Here is a 19,169-nt window from a genome sequence, read left to right as displayed (position 1 = left end):
ATCTTCAGCAAAATTTTACTTCCATGTGATATTAATGAGTGTTCAATGATTTTCATATTCCAATTGGGTCACCTCTCTTTGGAATAGGTACAAATATGGATCTCTTCCAATCGGTTGGCCAGGTAGCTGTCTTCCAAATTTCTTGATATAGATGATTAGTAAGCATCTCCATTTGTTGAACAATTTCTATTTGCATTTCATCAATTCATGGAAGCTTGCTTTATGCCAGTGCCTTCAGTGCACTTTGGACTTCTTCCTTCAGTACTATCGGTTATTGATCATATACTACCTCTTGAAATGGTTGAATGTTGACCTTGTTTTGTTTTTGGTATAGTGATTCTATGTATATCTTCCATCTTTTCTTGATGCTTTCTGCATCATTCAATATTTTGCCCATTGCTGTTCTTAAGTACCATTTAGTCAGTTCTGATGCATAGAAGCCCTGCATAGGGTTTCCGAGGAGAGGTTAGTGGAATTGTCAACATTATGATTAGAAGTCCAATGCTCCATTTTGCCCATGTTGTTGTTAAATGCCATCAAGTTGGCTCCGACTCATAGCGACCCTGTATAGGGTTTGTGAGGAGTGGCTGAACCACCGACATTGTGGTTCAAACCAATTTTGCAGTCTTGCGCATTAACCCACAGCATTACACCAGGACTCCATTTTGCCCATAGAATCCTTCAATATTTCAAATCAAAGTTTGAATTTTTTTTTTTCAGTTTAATAAATGATGAGTGTGTTCTTCCCTTTTGGTTTTCTAACTCCAGGTCTTTATACATTTCATTATAATATATGACTTCATCTTCTTTGAAATTCTCTGTTCAGCTTCTTTCTATTCATTTCTTCCATTCTCTTAAGCATGTCTATGCTGGAGTGCAAATTTCAAAGTCTCATCTTTTTTTTTTAAGGCTCAGGTAAATTTTTAATTAGTAAATTTATCAATAGTTTGAAAGAACATGGGAAATCTTAGGGATCACAGTAATCAGTGAATGGAATACTCATTTATCCATAAAATCCATAGGCTAAGTACACATCCACCCCATCCACTCAGCATGCTTCTCCAAGTAAAAGTACATAAGAAGTTAATAATTTTCATGTCTGTCTTTCTCGCTCTTATTTTCAATCACCTTGCATTATAGCATATAGATAAGCAATTAGGAATTGTTATACTCTGACAGGGAGACCAAGTCAGAGTGAAGAGCAAATGTTTAACAATCATGTTCAAACAGAAGCTTGTGAATAAGGAATTATCTCCTCAAAGAGCCAAGTACTCCACATTCTTGAGAAATCATAATCGGTTTCTCATTCTGGTAAGTATTTTCACATTTTACTTGTTGCTGCCCAAAATTAAGCAGGTATACATTTTTAGTATGATTTATCACTAAAAGGTATGTGTTAGAAAACATTAAAAAAATTTTTTTGTATTAAAAACAAATCCATGAGAAAGGCACTGGGTGTCAGTTTCCAATGGGGGGGAATGTTCTCATGGTGGTACTACTGTAAGGCTAACTTCATTCACTTCATTTCTTGTTCTTTAACAGACTCTGTGGTGCTGCCAATGACTTGTTCAGGTTCAGGAAACTCATTCAGAGGTATTGCAACATCCTCATAGGGCAGCTTGTCTTCTCACCAAGCATCATCTATCAAATCCAAGACCCTTCCATCTCTCTGCACCTAACTGTCCATTCTCCAGCAGACTAGATCTTGTCAGATCAGCACTCAGCCTATTCCACCACCCGCTTCCGCTGGCTCCACCCTCCACATCCTTGACATCCATTTTTGTCTTTTCTTTCTTTCTTGTCCTTTTAATGATCTTCTGTTTTCTTCATGTATGATGTTCTTGATGTCATTCCACAACTTTTCGGATCTTTCATCATTAGTATCTAATGTAGCAAATCAGTTCTTGAAATGGTCTCTAAATTCAGGTGGGATTTGTTCAAGGTCATATTTTGGGTCTCATGGAGTTGTCTTAATTTTCTTCAGCTTCAGCCTGAACATGCATATGAGCAATCGATGGTCTGTTCCACGGTCTGCCCCTGGCCTTGTTTTGGCTGATTATTTTGAGTTTCTCCACCATTTCTTCCCACAGATGTAGTCAATTTGTTTCCTGTGAACTCCATCTCGTCTACCTGCATAGTAGCCTTTTATGTTGTTTAAAAGGTTATATACAATGAAGAAGTCATTGGTTGTGCAAATATATCATGCAATCTCCAGCATAATTTCTATCACCAAGGTCATGTTTTCCAATGGCTGATCCTTCTTTTTATTTCCAACCTTTGCATTCCAATCACCAGCAATTATCAATACACCCTGATTGCATGTTTGATCCATTTCAGACTGAAGATGGTAGAATTCTCCAATTTCATCATCACTGGCATTAGTGGTTCATGCGTAAACTTGAATAATAGTGGTATTAACTGTCTTCCTTGCATACATATGGATATTATCCTACCACAGACAGCCTTGCACTTCAAGAAAGATTTTGAAATATTCTTTTGGATGATTGCCATTTATCTCCAATTTGTTTTTCCCAGCATAGTAAACCACGTGATTGATTCAAAATGGCCATAATGCCTAGGATATCAATGCTTATGCATTCCATTTAATTTTTGATGACTTCTAAGTTTTCTAGATTCACACTTCATACATTTCACATTCCAATTATCAATGAATGTTTGCAGCAGTTTCTCTTCATTTCAAATTGTGCTCCCATCAGTAAATGAAGGTCCCAAAAGCTTCACTCTATCACGGTCAACTCTACTTTGAGGAGGCAACTCTTCCCCGGTCGTATTTTGGGTGCCTTCCAAACTGAGGTGCTCATCTTCTGGCACTATATCTGACAATGATCCACTGCTTTTGTAGGTTTTCAGTGAGTAAACATTCACTCTCCTTTTCCTAGTCTGTCTTAGTCTGGAAGCTCAACTGAAACCTGCCCACCATGGGTGACCCTGCTGATATTTAAAATACCAGTGGCATAGCTTCCAGAATCACAGCAGCATGCAAGCCACCATAGTACGACAAACTGACAGATGAGTGGCGGCACATTTATAATGCTTGCACCCAGATACATTGGCGCTCCCCACTAGCTAACTCCCTGAGCCTGATCCATTCAACAAGCATGAGCCCAGTCATTCTGACCCCTCTCACCCAACAGCCGCTTCCAGTTTTTGATGAGGACTTTGGCTAAGGACACCACCTCCTTGTCTGAGCAGTGCTTGCGGATTCCGTTCACGGCGACTCCAATCCTGGTTGTCTGCAGAGTGAGAGGAGTAGGAGCTGATCCATCTACTCTCCATCTCTCCAGAGCCCTGGCTCTGTCCCAAGGCTGGGCAATACCCCTGATTGGGCTTGTAGGCCCTGACCCAGCTCCTACATTGGTGAGAGCCTCAGCTTTAATGAAAAGCTGACAAGTTGGCTTTGGCTGATGGTCAGGACCTCTGCCTTTCCCTATCACCTCGTGTCTTTGATCTCAAGTTTCAATTTAGACAAAGCTCTGGCTACCACACCTTGGGTCTGTACTGATTTTTGAGGGCCAAGAGGCTTCAAGTCAGGTTTGGTTGTTACATGGGCAACATAGGAAAGATCTAAAAACAAGTGGGGACTTTCTCTTCTCCTTGGATCACTAGCCTCTTAAATTCCACAGGCCTAAGGCCTGTGTTCAAGGAAAATAAACCGATCTTTCTCCCAAACCCCAAAGGCTTCCTATGCTTGGAAGGTACCCTGCCTCCCCACCCCCCACCCTTGATGCCTCAGTCTCCATCAGTTTCCACACTCAGAATTCTGTACCTCAAGACTGCCCTTCTCCTAGACCGCCCCCTAGAAATTCCTCCTACAACCATCCCTCCACTAAAGTCTTCCCCCTCCCCACACCATAGGCACTGTCCCAGGGCTCCCCAGGTGGTCCCACCTGTAGTAGCTGGATGGACATCTGACAGCTGTTCAGCTTCTTCAGAAGGTCAAGGGCCCCTTCCTGTGGGAGACCACATGGTTAGAACAGGCCCATGTGCTGTGCAGCGGGTCCCAAGTATCTGACCATTGTGTGGTCTTAGTGGAAGAGAAGGAGGTGAGCAGATGGGAGGAGATTATTCTATTTACAGGATACAGACCGATATGGGGTAGAAGGACAGGCAAAGGAAAGAAAGAGAAGAGAAGGAAAATTCTGGCCTACACCAGCTCTGTAATCTCACTTCACACTACCTATCTCGGCTCAAATTCCTCTGAGCAGCCCAACTTCTCATTCTGACATCAGTCTTGTGCTGTTCCTTCTGCCAGGCATCTTTCCCTCCAAAATTAATCACGCCAGGACTTACTGCTGTGTGTCTGTATCCCACTTCCCGTCACTTCCTGTCAGCATCTGCAGAATTCTCTGCAGGGTGAGAATTTGGGGCTTCCCCCCCCCCCCAATAGCTTTTTCAAGGTATAGAAAACCCTGGTGGCCAGGGTTAAAATGCTCAGCAGTAAAGATCAGCAGTTTGAACCCACCAGTTTCTCAGAATGAGAAAAATGTGGCAGTCTGCTTCCATGAAGATTTACAGTTTTGGAAACCCTATGGGGCAATTCTACTGTGCCCTAGAAGGTCGTTATGAGACTCCTGTTGACCTTGAGATGAGACACAGAAGAGGATGGGCTGTTTGGTTCGAAGTTTGGAGAGACTTGGGAACTCTTGAGCCCATGAACACTGACCTGGTCACAGAGGGGCTAACACTGAGAGTAAAGTGTCCAGCTGATATGAAGTGGGGGAGATGCATAAGAATGCCCAAACTTTCAGATAGTACCCATTTGACCCTTAGATGGCTTGATGATCAGAACACGACTAGAGGAAGATAAAGAAGTTTGATACAGGAAGCAAGTGTAAATAGCTACAATTTGATGAACTTGACCTTTACTTATTGATGTAGTAGCTCAAAATACCAACCGAGAGGGGAAGAGTCTTCACATCAAGGATCAAGTCTATCCCCCTAAGTACACAGGGTTGATAGGACAGGCATCTTAGACACTGACTACCTAAAACACTGGGGTGGGGGTGGGTGGGTGGACAGATTATAAAGTCATAAAATAGCTGGCTTACAAGTTTCCAAGAGGGAGTTTAGTTTCAAAGCGAGCAGGAAAAGGTAGACTCCTCATGGAATAGTTTTTCATCTTTTCTAGAGGGGTCTGGTGATAGGAGATGGGGATAAGATTCTTTTGATTCAATAGTGAGTAACTGTTATCATAACTAAATGCAATAGTCACAACTGTAAAGGCAGAAGCTTTGTAACATAAATGGGGGAGTAGTTCATCTTAAAGTCCAGGAACAGAGGATCGTAGGACCATCAATAGAGAAGAGCATGAGTGCAACATGGGACCCTAATCAGAGAAGTAGCAACACCAGAGACAAAGGCAGAGGTGATGGCATGGAGAGATAGCACAGCTGAGGACTTCTAGACTCATGGAAAGAGAAAGGCTGTGTGCTGGTGGCCAGGAGGCTGGCTTATAGAAAGTGCCCTGTGGTTGTTTAAATGATTATATATTCCTGTGTGTTTTTGTGTACTCAAAAAAAAAAAAAAAAAAAAGGAGGGGGGATAGATGTAAATACTGTTAACCGATGGTGCATTGAGGGGATTGTAATCATAACAATGAATCAAAATAGGATTGGTTAAGTATAAAACCAATTTTCTCCCATGTAAACTATCACTCAATTCACAATAAAAGCTTAAAAAAAATGCTGCTATGAGTCAGAATTGACTCACTAGCAGTGGATTTGGTTTGGTTTTTGGTTTATCAAGGTGTAATTGATATGGTGGTGGTGGTTATGTGCCATGGAGTCAGTTCCGACTTATAGCGACCTTGTATAGGGTTTCTGAGGCTGTAAATCATTACAGGAGCAGAAAGCCTCATCTTTCTTCCGCGGTCATTTTGAACTGCTGACCATGAGATTATCTATCTGACATACAAGGTATAATTGACATACAATAAATTGTTCAATAAATTATACATATGTTGTTGCTGTTAACTGCTGTTGAATTGCTTCTGACTTATGGCAATCCTGAAGAGGGTTTTCAAGGAGCAGCTGGTGTGTTTGAACCACTGATGCTGTGGTTAGCAGTCAAGTGCTTATCATACAGTACCATACCTGGACTCCAAATTATAGTCATGTACAATTTGATGAGTTCTGACATATATCTACACTCATGGAACCATCACCCACTACAATCAAGTTATGAATAAAACATACCCATTATCCCCAACAGCTTCTTCATGCCCCTTTGTAATTTCTCCCTCCCTCTACCTGGAGCCCTGGGCCCAGGCAGGCAACCACTAATTCACTTTCTGTCACTATAGAAGAACTTGCATTTTAAAGGGTTTAGATAAAGAGTTTTATAAAAAGAGTGGAGTCCAGGTGTGGCGCTGCAAGATAATTCACTGGACTGCAAGGCTTGTTTGAACCTCAATGTCAGCAGTTCAAACTCACCAGCTGCTCCTCGGAAACTTTTTACAGGGTCGCTATGAGTCAGAACTGACTTTACAACACTTAATAACAGTAACATGTAAAGAGTGGGAGCGTGGTGGCTCCATACAATAAGCACTGGACTGCAAACCACAGGGTCCGAGTCTCGAGCCTGCTAGCTGCTCCACGGAGAAAGAAGATGCTCTCTGCTCCCACAAAAAGTCTTGGAAACCCTCTACAGGGTCTCCATGAGTTGAAACCAACTCGATGGCACACAACAACAATAACATAGAAGGAGGACTGCAAAGACTTTATTTGGTCTGGTTTCTTTCACTAATTGTTGTTGTTAAGTGCCATGAAGTCAATTCTGACCTATAGTGACCCTGTATAGGGTTTCCAAGGAGCAGCTGGTGAGCTTGAACCACCGACCTTGCAGTTCAAACGGCTTTGCTGTCTGGCGCATTGGCCCACTGCGTCACACCAGGACTCCTTTTTCACTAATTGTTGTTGTTGTTGTTATGTGCCGTGGAGTCGGTTCCGACTCATAGCGACTCGGTACAGGGTTTCCGAGGTTGTAAATCTTTACAGGAGCAGAAAGCCTCGTCTTTCTCCCGCGGAACAGCTGGTAGTTTTGAACTGCTGACACTGAGGTTAGCAGCCCGATTCGTAACCACTACGCTACCAGAGCTCCTTCTTTCACTAATTGTTTTTGTTGTGAAGTGCCATCGAGTCAGCTCCGACCCATAGCGACCCTGTATAGGGTTTCCAAGGAGCAGCTGGTGAGCATGAACCGCCAACCTTGCAGTTCAAATGGCTTTGCAGTCTGGCGCATTAACCCACAGCGCCACACCAGGACTCCTCTTTCACTAATTGTTGTTGTTGTTAAGTGTCGTTGAGTCGGTTCTGACCCATAACAACCCTGAACAGGGTTTCCGAGGCTGTAAATCTTTACGGGGGCAGAAAGCCTCATCTTTCTCCCACGGAACAGCTGGTAGTTTCGAACTGCTGATCCTGAGGTTAGCAGCCCGATTTGTAACCACTACGCTACCAGAGCTCCTTTCACTAATTATTGACACATAATTCTTTTAAGATTCATCCATGCTGTCCTGTGGGTTAATATAGTCTTTATATTGTTGAGTAGTTTTCCATTGTAGGGGATATACCACAATTTGTCTATCTAGTCATCAGCTGATGGGATTTTGGGGTTGTTACCACTTTGGGGCCATTTCAAATAAAGTTGTTATGAACGTTCATGTACAAGTCCTTGTGTTGACAAATACTTGTCATTTCTCTTGGGTATAGAGAACTCTTACAGTCTCTGAGACTTTACAGCTCAGCACAGAGCCCAGAGCATCGGGAGTGAATGAACGAATGAACAATTAACCCAACAAATGAAATGCTACCTAATTACCTAATAATTGGTGGTGGTGGTGGTGGTGGTTATGTGCTGTGAAGTCGGTTCTGACTCATAGTGACCCTATACAGGGCTTCCGAGGCTGTAAATCTTTACGGGAGCAGAAAGCCTCATCTTTCTCCAGCGGAACAGCCGGTAGTTTCGAATTGCTGACCTTACGGTTCGTAGCCCTATTCGTAACCACTACGCTACCAGAGCTCCTTATAATTTGGAGGCCCAATTATTCATTTTCATAGAAAAGAGACCTTTTTTAAAAAAACTGGTTTTCATGGGTCTCCGGGTCTCCTTTGTCTTTGCCCTTCTGCAGCCTCATGTAACTCCTCTATTTTGGTGGAAAGTTACATGAGGAGAAAATAGTCCCTGACGTCTATGAACAAATAAATAATAAGTGAATGAATAAAGTCGTAAGTAGAAAGTGGGAGGCGTTAGTGCAAGGGAACAAAAGGAGGTTCAGAAAACTTGCTGACTACCAGACCTGGAATGCCTCTGACCCATTTTAGCTTACTGCCTTCTAGTGGCCAGCCTGAGCCTCTTGTCCTAATTGGTTGCCAACTGACTGTGTCCTGTATGCCCTTTCCTGCCCCCCCCCGCCCCCCTCCTGCCCAGTTCCAGCTGTCTAGTCACACCCCTATCTGCCAACCTCCTTACCCACGTTCCAAGAGCTGTCTTCTGTCTGTCCTCAACCTCCCTTAGAACTTAGGTTCTGAGATTTTTTTTCCACTTGTGTACTTTATGGATGTGTGTGTGTGTGTGTATAAACCTATAGACATAGAACTCTGTGTGTAACAGTAAGTACTTACTATGCACACAGCATTGTTCTAAGTCTTTTACATGCTGTATGCATTATCTCATTTAACTCTTACAACAGCCCTATGAGGTAGGTATTATTACTATCCCCAATTTTACAGAAGAGAAATCCAAAAATACAGAAAAATTAAATAATTAGGCCAAGGTTACATAACATGGAAAGGAATGGGCTTGGATTCAAACTCAGGTATTTCAGACTCTAACCACTATACAAACTGAATAGGTATGCATGCAGTTCTGTGTGGATGTGTACAATCATGGAATCACAACATAGGCAAATGCCATGAACCATATCTCCAAGAAAATAAAACAAAAAAACACACCCCAATTTGTAGCATTTGCCAATTATCTGTGGTGTAAATATTCCTCTAACAACCAGTTTTACACTCCTAACGTCATGTCATTATACTGAAGCGGTACAGGGAAGAGATGTGCAGTACCTGCCAGTATATGGGAGTTCCACCGTATAGTGACAATAGAGGCAAATAACTCCTTGTTGTTAAGTTTCATCGAGTCAGTTCTGACTTGCAGTGACCCTGTATAGGGTTTTCCAAGGAGTGGCTGGTGGGTTTGAACTGCTGATCTTGCAGTTAGTAGTCTAATGCTTATCTATCCTACATGCCACACCAAGACCCAAGTAACCCCTAGACCAAAAAAACCCCAAAACACAACAACAAAAAGCAACAAACAATAAGCCAGGCTGCCTAGTCATTTCAGACTCGTAATGAGCCTTTAGGACAGCATAGACCTGTTCCATAGAGTTTCCAACATTAGAAATCTTCATGGGAGCAGACAGCCTTTGAGGCATGATTGTGCCTATTGTCCTTTAGGTGATGCCTGCATGAGTAGGTGTGGTTGTTTGCTAAATCTGCAGCTATGCATGTCTGGGCATAATTGTGCTGTGTGTGTGTGTATATATGTGGACCTTTTGGTAAATGTAATGGTGTCTACGAGGGTCAGTGTGTCTATCATGTGAATGTCAGCAGCTATGTGTTGTATAGTTAAGCTTGTAGTTTCCTGTTTAGTTATTGCAGTGTGTAGCTGCATGTGTGCAGCTGTCCCGCTGCCATTAATTATATACATATGTACTTACGACTGTTTGGTGTTCAGCTGTATGTTTGAAGTTGTTTCAACCAGTGCACACTAACTAAATCCAACAAAAACCCTAAGTCTCTGGGATTCAGCAATTGGCAGCAAACATCAAGCCTGAGCTGCAACGTGGAAGATCCGTCTTATTACAGGAAGTGTGTCCTTCTCTCTTTAACCACACTGGGCGGGCCCACTTTCACTCCCAGAACAGGTCCCACCTTCCTCGGCCAGATGCCCCGAGTTCTGTGCCCACCCAGAAGCTGCCAAGAGGCCAGGAGTAGACGTGGCTGCAGACAGTTCTGTGCTGCAAGGACCCTGTGAGCAGATTCATATTTTCTCTGGAGAGAGCTCTGGGTATTTCCATAGAGACCCATCCCCAAGGGACACCATTTCCTCTTCCCATTTCACAGAAGAGGGAACCGCAGGAAAAGTAGAGTGGCTTGCATAGGGTCATAAAAGGAGTAAAGGAGAGCCAGGTCCCTTCCTTTTCAGCCAGAATTCTATCTCTCCATCTCCCCATTTCCCCCTTGCCCCCCAGGTTTCCCAAGCTTGCTGCCCTTCCCCATCCTTACAGCCGGAGGCCAGAGTTTCTTTCCTGGCCCAAACCTGACTTGAACAAGGGAAGGGACTGAGGTAACCTGTCTATTTTGACATGGAATCAGTTCAAAATATCTGGGCTGTGCTCCACCATCCCCACCTGGGGCAGTGATTCAGTTGACTTAAGTTCCGTTTCATTGATTTTGGAGGAATGGGGTGGATAGAAAATGGGAGTATACGGATGGCAAGCTCTCACCACTTGTAGACTGCACCTCTCCAAAGGTTTCCTGGCTGTGCAGAAGCAAATCTCATTCACTAGCTCCTACCAAGCACCAGCATGACTCCTACCCAGAGCTTTATATGTTTCATTTCTTCACTCCTCACAACCCCGAGCAGATACCCCTCTCCATTAGGTATCTCATCTCATCTCTTTATAGATGAAGAAACAGAGGCTCTGACATTGATGTAGTGAATAACTCATTACAGCTCAATGTCTACTCTTGAGCTCCATGACAGCCACGGTTCCAGTGATCCAGAGGTGTAGCTACAGAAAATAGCTCCCATGGCAGCACTACAACTGCGCCCCTGTCCAAACTTCCGTTTTAAATATACACGTGTCCATCTTGCAACTTGGACCGTTAACCCCACAGTCAAAACTCTACCGTTGGAGCCAACTATTCATTTTCATGGAAAAGCGAAGTTTCAAAAAACAAAACAAAACAAAAAGCAGCTTTCATGGGTCTCCCAGGTGCCCATTGCGGCCTCCAGTAACTTTTCTCTCCAGTTTGGTGGAAGGTTACCTTAAGAGAAAATAGTCCATAGCGTCTAGACACTTTTTCAGGATAGAAGGGTATATTTGACTTGCAGGTGGATGGATAGGAAATCTGGGCCAGGGCAGTAGGGAACCTCGAATGCCAAGGCACCACAGAGCAGCGGAGCGTGGCATGGGAAGAAAGAGGGCAGTAGGAGAGAGAGGCTGCGGAGAAGGTAAGCCCTGAAGTCAGAATCAGAGACCTAAATTAAAAAAAAAAACACACTAACAGGGAGCTGATTCCGATTCTTAGCGACGCTGTAGGGCAGGTAGAACTGCCCCACAGGATTTGGTCTTAATGGAAGCAGAATGCCACATCTTCCTGGTGAGTTCCAACCTCTCACCTTTTGGCTAGCTGTCAAGCTACTGTACCACCAGGGTTCCTTTGGAGTGGGGGGGTGGGGGAGGGAAGGACTCTCAAATAAAAAGTACTGTAATAGTTTTCACTGGCGATGTAAACATGGTTAATACAAACTGCTCACTGGCCCTCCCCTTCAAGTGACCCCCAGGACGTGTGCTGTATCTGCCACATCCCGGATAGACCACAGCAGTGATCCCTCCCTCTTCCAGGTTCTAAACTTCCTTTAGGGGTTCACCCCTTCCCCAAACACCTACTGTGGTAGAATGTGAGAGAAATGCAGGACATGGCTACGGAAGGTGCGAGAAGGGCCCCTATAAAGAGCTAGGCTGTGACATGACACCCCATGCCCCAGGATCTCGTTCCCTCTCTTTTCTCCCCAAGGCCAAGTTTGCTCTAGCTGGAAGGCTGGGCCGCTGCCAGCCGGAGGCAAAGATCACCGGGAAATCAAACATTAACTTCAAGTCCGAGCTGCACTCGGGGAACGGGCGGGGTCCAAAGACCCTCAAGCAGGGATTCGAGCCCCAATTCTGCCCCTAGCTCGTTTCTTCGTTGCCCCCAGCCCTGCGGCCCAGCTCTTCATCCCAGCCCCCTCCCCCGCCTCCAGGACCTGAAGCTTGCTGCCGCCGCCCCGCACCTGTCGCCCCCGCCTCTCCGCCCCTCCCCGCTGCCAAGCCAAGGCAAAGTTGCAACCAGACCCGCTCGCTCAGCCCCGCGCAGCCCTTCGCTCCTTTCCCCCAGATCCACTCTTGGAGAGGGGGAAAACAATGCCCAGCGCCCTTCACCAACTTTTTTTTTTTTTTTGCTTTTTCTCAGTCACCCCACCCCAATTCTGCACCCTGTTGCCACCCATCCCTGACGTCGCTCTTGGGGTTTTGCTCATGCAGTGCGTCCCGGGAATCGGAAAGTATTTTCCCAATCCCAAGTATTCTTGTCCAGTTTCCCTGGGCCCTGCCCAAACTACCCAGAGAACTTCTGAACCCCACATGTCTAGAGGAGTGTGCAAAACTGCTCCTCCGGGGAACACACATGAACCCCTACTCCTCCCACCGCACTCCTGTGCCTTGGGCCGTGCACACGCCCACCCCGAAGCTCTCACAGGCCCCAGGGGACACGGAAATCTGCGCAAGCTGCACCTCCCTCCAGTGCTAAGTTTCATACGCGCCTCCCGGACGCTGGGCCAGCAGGCGCCCCCTGGGCTACAGGACTCTGCCCTGTCGCACCTCCCAGGCGGGGGTCTGTGGCCCAAACTCAGCAGCCTCACCGTATGCTTCCTGGCGACCATTTTCTCCAGCTTTTTGGCGATCCTCAGCAACTCCTCTTCCTGGCCCATGTTGGCCTGCTACACGCTCAGCGGGACGAGGGGCACAGGGGCAGCACACGGGCTTCAGGGGCAGAAGGCGCAAAGCTAGAGGACGCGCAAACCGTGCCAGCCCCAAGCACACGACACACACGCCTGGCGGGGGCGGGGCTCGGCCCCCAGCCCTCCACTCCCAGCTCGGCCGCCTTAGACTTGGGGGAGGGGAAGGGTAGTGTGCTCTAAATATAGACTTCAAGGACTCACCCGGGCAAAGATTGCCCGGCGCTGGCCGGCCGGGACTCAGGGGAGGGAAGAGGCTGCAAGAGAGGGCCCCTTCAACCCCCTTCCTGGGAGGCTGCGGGCTGAAGGGAGATTGCAGAAGGGGACTCTTTGGCGAGCGGGCAGCCTGTCATCCTGGGACACAAGAGGCGTCCCCAAGCACAGGGAGCCAGACGGTGCCCCGCCTGATCAAAGTGCTGGGGGCTCTCTTCACCTTTGCGGCTGAAAGCGGGCTGACCCAGCTCCGCACCCAGCTGCTCCCAAGTGGAGACAACTTTTTAAATCCAACACGACCTTTTAAAATCCAGTATCAGCGCTCACTCATTTGTGCACATGGTCTGTGCACGAATGTATATCCAAACTGTTTCCTTCTATAGACCCCTAAGTGCACACAATTTGCATGCCATCGATCCAACTTTGTTAGATGAGGTTTTACGCAATTTGCATGGCATCAGATTCGGTTTTGTTAGATGAGGTTTTATATTTCTAACAGGTTCCCAAGTGCTCGGGTGTGGCTGGTGGGAGGACTAAACACTTGAATATCCAGAGGTAGGAGATTAAGAATCTTTGAGAAATACTGATCCAGATGCATGTTGTTAAGTGTCCTAGAGTTGGTTCCCCAACTCATAGCCACTCTGTCTAGAAGTGGCTTGTGGGTTTGAACCATCAACCTTGTAGTTCAAATCGACCTTTCAGTGCACCACACCAGGACTTCAGTTGCATGAGTGCCCTTTATTCATTCAGGTTCAAGTCACTGCCTCCTCAGTGGGGTCTGAAAGAGTCATTTTGGGCAGTGAGAAGACACCTAATTGTGCACCCCTCCCATAGCTGTAATTCTTTATCAGTTGACAAAACCCATGGACTGACACAGGAACAAACATCTGTCATGGAAGTACAACCCGAATGCTCCTTGGAAGTGAGGAGGCTAAGACTGCCTCACATACTTTGCACATGTTATCAGAAAGGCCCAGTTCCTGGAAAAGGACATTATGCTTGATAGAGGGTCATTGAAAACGACCCTCAATGAGCTGGATTGACCCCGTAGCTGCTGCAATAATGGGCTCTAACATAATTGTGAGGATGTTGCAGGACCAAACAGTGTTTCATTCTGTTGTGTACAGGGTCACTCTGAATCAAAACCAACTGGATAGCACCTAACCATCACCGCCCATAGATGTGTATAGCCAAGTTCTGCTCTGGAAGGGGTGATCTTCCAAGCGTCCCTTGAAAACTTGGATCCCTTCCACCTAAATGAACTTGTTAAGTGCTGTCGAGTCGATTCCAACCCATAGTGACCCTGTATAGGGTTTCCAAGGAGCAGCTGGTGAGCTTGAACTGCCGACCCTGCAGTTCAAATGGCTTTGCAGTCTGGCGCATTAACCCAAAGTGCCACACTTAACTGACAGAAAATAATCTTTCTAGGAAAGGCGGGGTGGGGTGGAGCAGAGGCTTAAGAACCTGGTTGTTATTTGTTGATGAGTTGATTCTGAACTGCTCCATAGGATTTTCAAGGCTAGACCCCTGGTGTAGCACTATAGAACAAGCACAGGACTGTGCACCACAAAGTCAGCAGTTCAAGTCTACCATCTGCTCCTCAGAAATCTTGTTCTGGGTCACTATGAGTTGGAATGAACTCAACAGCTTGTAACAATCTTTATTTAGGAAACAGATTGTCAGGCTTCTTTGCCAAGACATCTCGGTGAGTTCAAACCACCAACCTTTCAGCTAGTAGTCAAGTGCTTTACTGTACCACCTATGGACTCCCAGGAATGTGGAGTAACGGTTTAAAAAGTGGTTCACAGTGAATGTAGTGGGGGTGGAGGGTAGTTTGGGCTGTCCAGTGAAGTTTCCAGATTTTTCCTGAAAAACCTCATTCTTAGATAACCCCAATACCTGCATGGTCAAGACAGCCTCGTGTGGACTTGTTTATTCTAGCTTTCAACTGTCGCTGTGTGACCTAAGCAACATAGGAAGGAGTGGGTTTTCTCATGTAAGTCACAAATATCAAATGTTCACGCAATGAGCCAGGCAAACCCAGTACCAGGCAGTGGCCTGGCTGAATAAAAAAAAAGCACTCATGCACCTGAATTTATGGGCAAGCGAAACCTTAATGAAATGAGGTAGTGGCTGTGTGCTGTGGAGTCAGTTCCGGCTCTTAGCAGCCCTGTGTAGGGTTTCTGAAGCTGTAAATCTTTACGGGAATGGAAAGCCTCATCTTTCTCCCACGGAATGGCTGGTAGTTCCGAACTGCTGACCTTGAGGTTAGCAGCCCAACTCAACCACTAAGCTACCAGGACCCTTTAATGAAATGTAGAAATGGTTAATTGTTATATTCATCACAATTGGGAAGAGATCAAGGATATGTTAAGGGGAGCTTTATTTTAAGGGCACATTCATTCTAAGGGCACATTGACTTGCATTAATTTGGGGAACATCTCTGCAAAAACTTAAGTTTAAACTTCAGGCTGAAGTATGGAGGAGGAACTAGAGGGACATTCAGAGTTAAAGAGGAGGAAACATTCATCAAGTATTTATTGAGCACCTGTTACGTGCCAGGCAGTTCAAGCCCTGGCATCCAGTGAGGAGTGAAGAGCCCTGCTGAGGTTCTGAATGTGCAAGGCTCCTCCATCTGGAATGGAAGGGTACTTGGTGTGCTGGTGTTTTAAGAACCGAAAGCTCAATATGGCTGCAGGACAGAAGTGAGGGGGAGAGTCAGGAGAGGGAAGGCAGAAAGGTGGAAGGTGGGTGAGGCATACTCTCACAGTACATTTAGATTTAGACTCAAGTTTCTACATCATCAAAGCTAAGAAAACATCGAATCAAACCCCTTGCATAAAAGACAAACATTCCTCCCATAGCTCTCTACTTAGGTGGGTTCAATAATTCATTGCAACGACACATAGAATGTAAACACCGTATTTAGTTATGGGGTTTATTAGAGAAGTTAACAGGTTACAAATCAGGGTCACAAATGCTCATGGCACAGTTTGCCAATCAGGACAGCCTTTGTTCAGCGGTGCCCATGGCCATGCCCACAGGGACTATGTTACAAAGTTCTTTTAAGGCTCTTGATAAATGCCCACAGGATGCACCACTGCACCATAAGGCATTTGGTTTTGGCTCCCCCAATTAAATGCCTGGCCACTACACAAGAAAACCTCCTGTCCAAAGTCACTCAGCTTTAGTTGCTCCATGGGCTGGGAAGCTCACTGCTCTGTCAACTGCTCTTCTGCCACTCCTCCGGTGTCACAGCTTTCTGTCCCTGGTTAATAAAGGTTCAGTGTGCAGGGATCTCGGGGTTCAAAAGATGCACTCCACTCCTATCTTGTTCTGTCCCCAGTAGGATGGCAAAAACTGACCAATCACAATTAGTGCTGTTAACAATCTCTCACAACTGAATCATAAATTCATCAGCATTTTCCCCCACCTTCCCTTACCCAGACCCATCAGGAAAACAATCACTTGGTGGGAGTTTACAAACTGTGAAGAAGAGACATTAAATAATGCACTGCACTGCAGGCCATCCTCTCTAGTTTTTCTGGCCATTGTCCCTTTCATACATGACATATTAACTTTCCTATTATCATTTTAACTGTAAGCACACCCATGAAAGCTTGTAATCCAACCACTTCATGCCTTTAGCTCCCTCCATTTTAGGGATCCAATTTCTAAATTGCCCATCCCCATTAACCCAGTCCTCTGGAGACAAACATGTTCCTTGACATAAAGAATCTTCTGTTTCTGTTGGGACTCTGGGTATCTGCACTTACAAGCAAAGTTCAGTTCAGAGCAAGTCATCAAAGTGCAGCAATTTACAATAACTCACAGTATCAAACAACTCTTTATTCATTTGGGTTCTGGTCAACTCAGCCCTAATCATCCTAGCTAGGTCAAATGGGTACCAGCTGCAAGCTTGGCAGTTCACACACACCTTCCTGCACTTCAGACCCACTGGTCCTTTCATACTCTAGACTCCATGGGCTATGTTAGTGCTCATAGGCTTAGGAGTCCATACAACTTCTCTGACACCAGCTAGCCCTTCCTTTTCTCTCTCTCGTCTCTTCATTGCTCCATATTCCCCCACAGGCCCACTCAAGTGGACACAGGTGGTCACACACTGCTGTCCGCTTGCTGGCTTCCATTAACTTTTAGTCCTAGAAGAGGGTTTTTCTCTGATGGGCATAGACCTTTCCTGTCTTGATACATCCCACAGCAAACTGCTTGCTCAAAAAAAAAAAAAAAAAAAAGCCAGTTTTTTCCCCTTTGTAGGTCTTTTCATTCACAGGTAAATCTATTCTCTCAGAAGTTCTGGATAGGATTCAGGTTTCCACCTAAGCCCCTTATTCTACTAAAACAGGCTTAAGCAAAACCGTTTCTTCCAGGCAATTTCTAATTCCCTTTTGAGCCCATTCAATCAAGTGCAGGCTGAAGGCAGGTTTACAAGCTCTCTGTAATTACACATATGCATCGGGCCTTGGGCCTCTCTGGCTGGTAGGGTGGATCAAGTAGGCACTGCCCCCCTATTAGGCATCTTGTATAACCAGTCAGGCTTTTGCCCCACGTGACTCCGGTAGCAGCTTTTCTCCCCTCAGTTGCAGCATAACACATCTTACATTCCTTTCAAACATTACAGTGAACAACCCAAAGTAACACTCTTAGAATCCACAGCTTGACTTTCCATGCCTCTTCCTTATCTTACAAAACTCCATGCTTCCATGAGTCTGGAGCCATGGCAATGAATCCTTCTCCTGACGCCAAACTACAAACAGATGTGCACCAAACATTCTTTCCACAGCTCTCTCTACTTAACTGGGCTCAATAGTTCATTGCCATGACCACACAGAACTGACACTGTATTCACAGTTAAGGGGTTTATTAGAGAAGTTATCAAGTTATAATTCAGGGTCAGAAATGTTCAGGCACGGTTGTGTCAGTCAGAATAGCCTCTCCTCAGCCATGCCGAAAGGTAGGCCTCTGCTGGGCAGTGCTACAAAGCTTTTAGAACTCCTGAGAAAGGCCCACAGGACACACCATTCCATCCTAAGCCTCAGCCTGAAGGCACTCAGCTCTAGGCCATGGGTCAACAAACCTAGCTCCCCAATTAAGTGGCTGGAGTCACCCCACTCTGCAAGCAAGCTTCCTGCTCAAAGCCACAAGATGGCTTGTTTTATACCCAATGATGGTGGTGGTGGTTGTGTGCCGTGGAGTAGGTTCCGATTCATAGTGACCCTGCATATGGTTTCCAAGGCTCTAAATCTTTACAGGAGCAGAAAACCTCATTTTATTTTCTGCGGAACTATGGTAGTTTTGAACTGCTGACCTTGAGGTAACCACTATACTACCAGAGCTCCTTTAATATCCAGTATGATAGCAAAATTGACCAATCATAATTAGCTCACAACTGAATCATATAATCCATCAGCATCTTCCCCCACCTTCCCTTACCAGACCCATCAGGAAAAAGTCATCTGGTGGGAGTTTATGAACTACAACTAGAAGAGACATTCAACAATTCACTTCAGTGCACCCCTTCATTTTAAAACGAGGGTGATTTCCAAGAGACAGTGATGAATTGCTTACAGGACTACCGTATCTCCTCGGCATATATGCTCACCCTAGAGGCCACTGGCAGATTACTGGACATACCTTGAACACCTTTCCATCTCTCTCTGACAGCTTTGGGGCAGAGGGGGAGAGCTTGGGAAATAATGTCACATGAAGGACTCTCTATCAGTCAGGGGTTTCCAGAGACAACAAGAGATTTATTTCAAGTATAATTGGCTCGTGTAATTGTGGGAACTGCAAGCCTGAAATCTGTAGGCTAGGCCAGCACGTTGGAAACTCAAGCAGGAGTTGATGCTGCAATCTTGAGGCAGAATTTCTTCCTTGAGAAACCTCGGAGGCCCAACCACATTATCTAGGGTAATCTTTGAAGTCAAGTGATTGCAGATGTTAACCACATCTACAAAATATATTCAAAGCGACTCCAGATTAGTCTTTGATTCAGTAATTGGGTGCTATTGCCTAGCCAAGTTGACACATGAAACTATTATGTTGTTGTTATGTGCCGTGGAGTCGGTTCCAACTCATAGCAACCCTGTACAGGGTTTCCGAGGCTGTAAATCTTTACGGGAGCAGAAAGCCTC

General features: G+C 45.5%; 1 protein-coding gene and 1 pseudogene across 1 annotated transcript in view; both read right to left on the bottom strand.

The window, feature by feature from the left end:
• The window catches only part of TCEA3 (transcription elongation factor A (SII), 3), a 59,553-nt gene extending 46,635 nt beyond the window's left edge, over window positions 1–12,918 (bottom strand). The window contains exons 1-3 of the mRNA XM_006862317.1: window positions 12,709–12,918; window positions 3,909–3,971; window positions 3,149–3,254 (exon numbers count right to left, since the gene is read on the bottom strand). Of these exons, the coding sequence (XP_006862379.1) occupies window positions 3,149–3,254; window positions 3,909–3,971; window positions 12,709–12,777 (238 nt within the window). The 5' untranslated portion in view covers window positions 12,778–12,918. The remainder of the gene's footprint in view (window positions 1–3,148; window positions 3,255–3,908; window positions 3,972–12,708) is intronic.
• On the bottom strand, window positions 1,156–1,687 carry LOC102816718 (annotated as a pseudogene).
• Window positions 12,919–19,169: the final 6,251 nt, after the last annotated feature.

The sequence above is a fragment of the Chrysochloris asiatica genome, unplaced genomic scaffold (genome assembly GCF_000296735.1).
Source record: "Chrysochloris asiatica unplaced genomic scaffold, ChrAsi1.0 scaffold00047, whole genome shotgun sequence".
Taxonomy (NCBI): domain Eukaryota; kingdom Metazoa; phylum Chordata; class Mammalia; order Afrosoricida; family Chrysochloridae; genus Chrysochloris; species Chrysochloris asiatica.
Note: the sequence above shows the minus strand (reverse complement) of the source record. Positions and strands in the feature narration are given on the sequence as shown.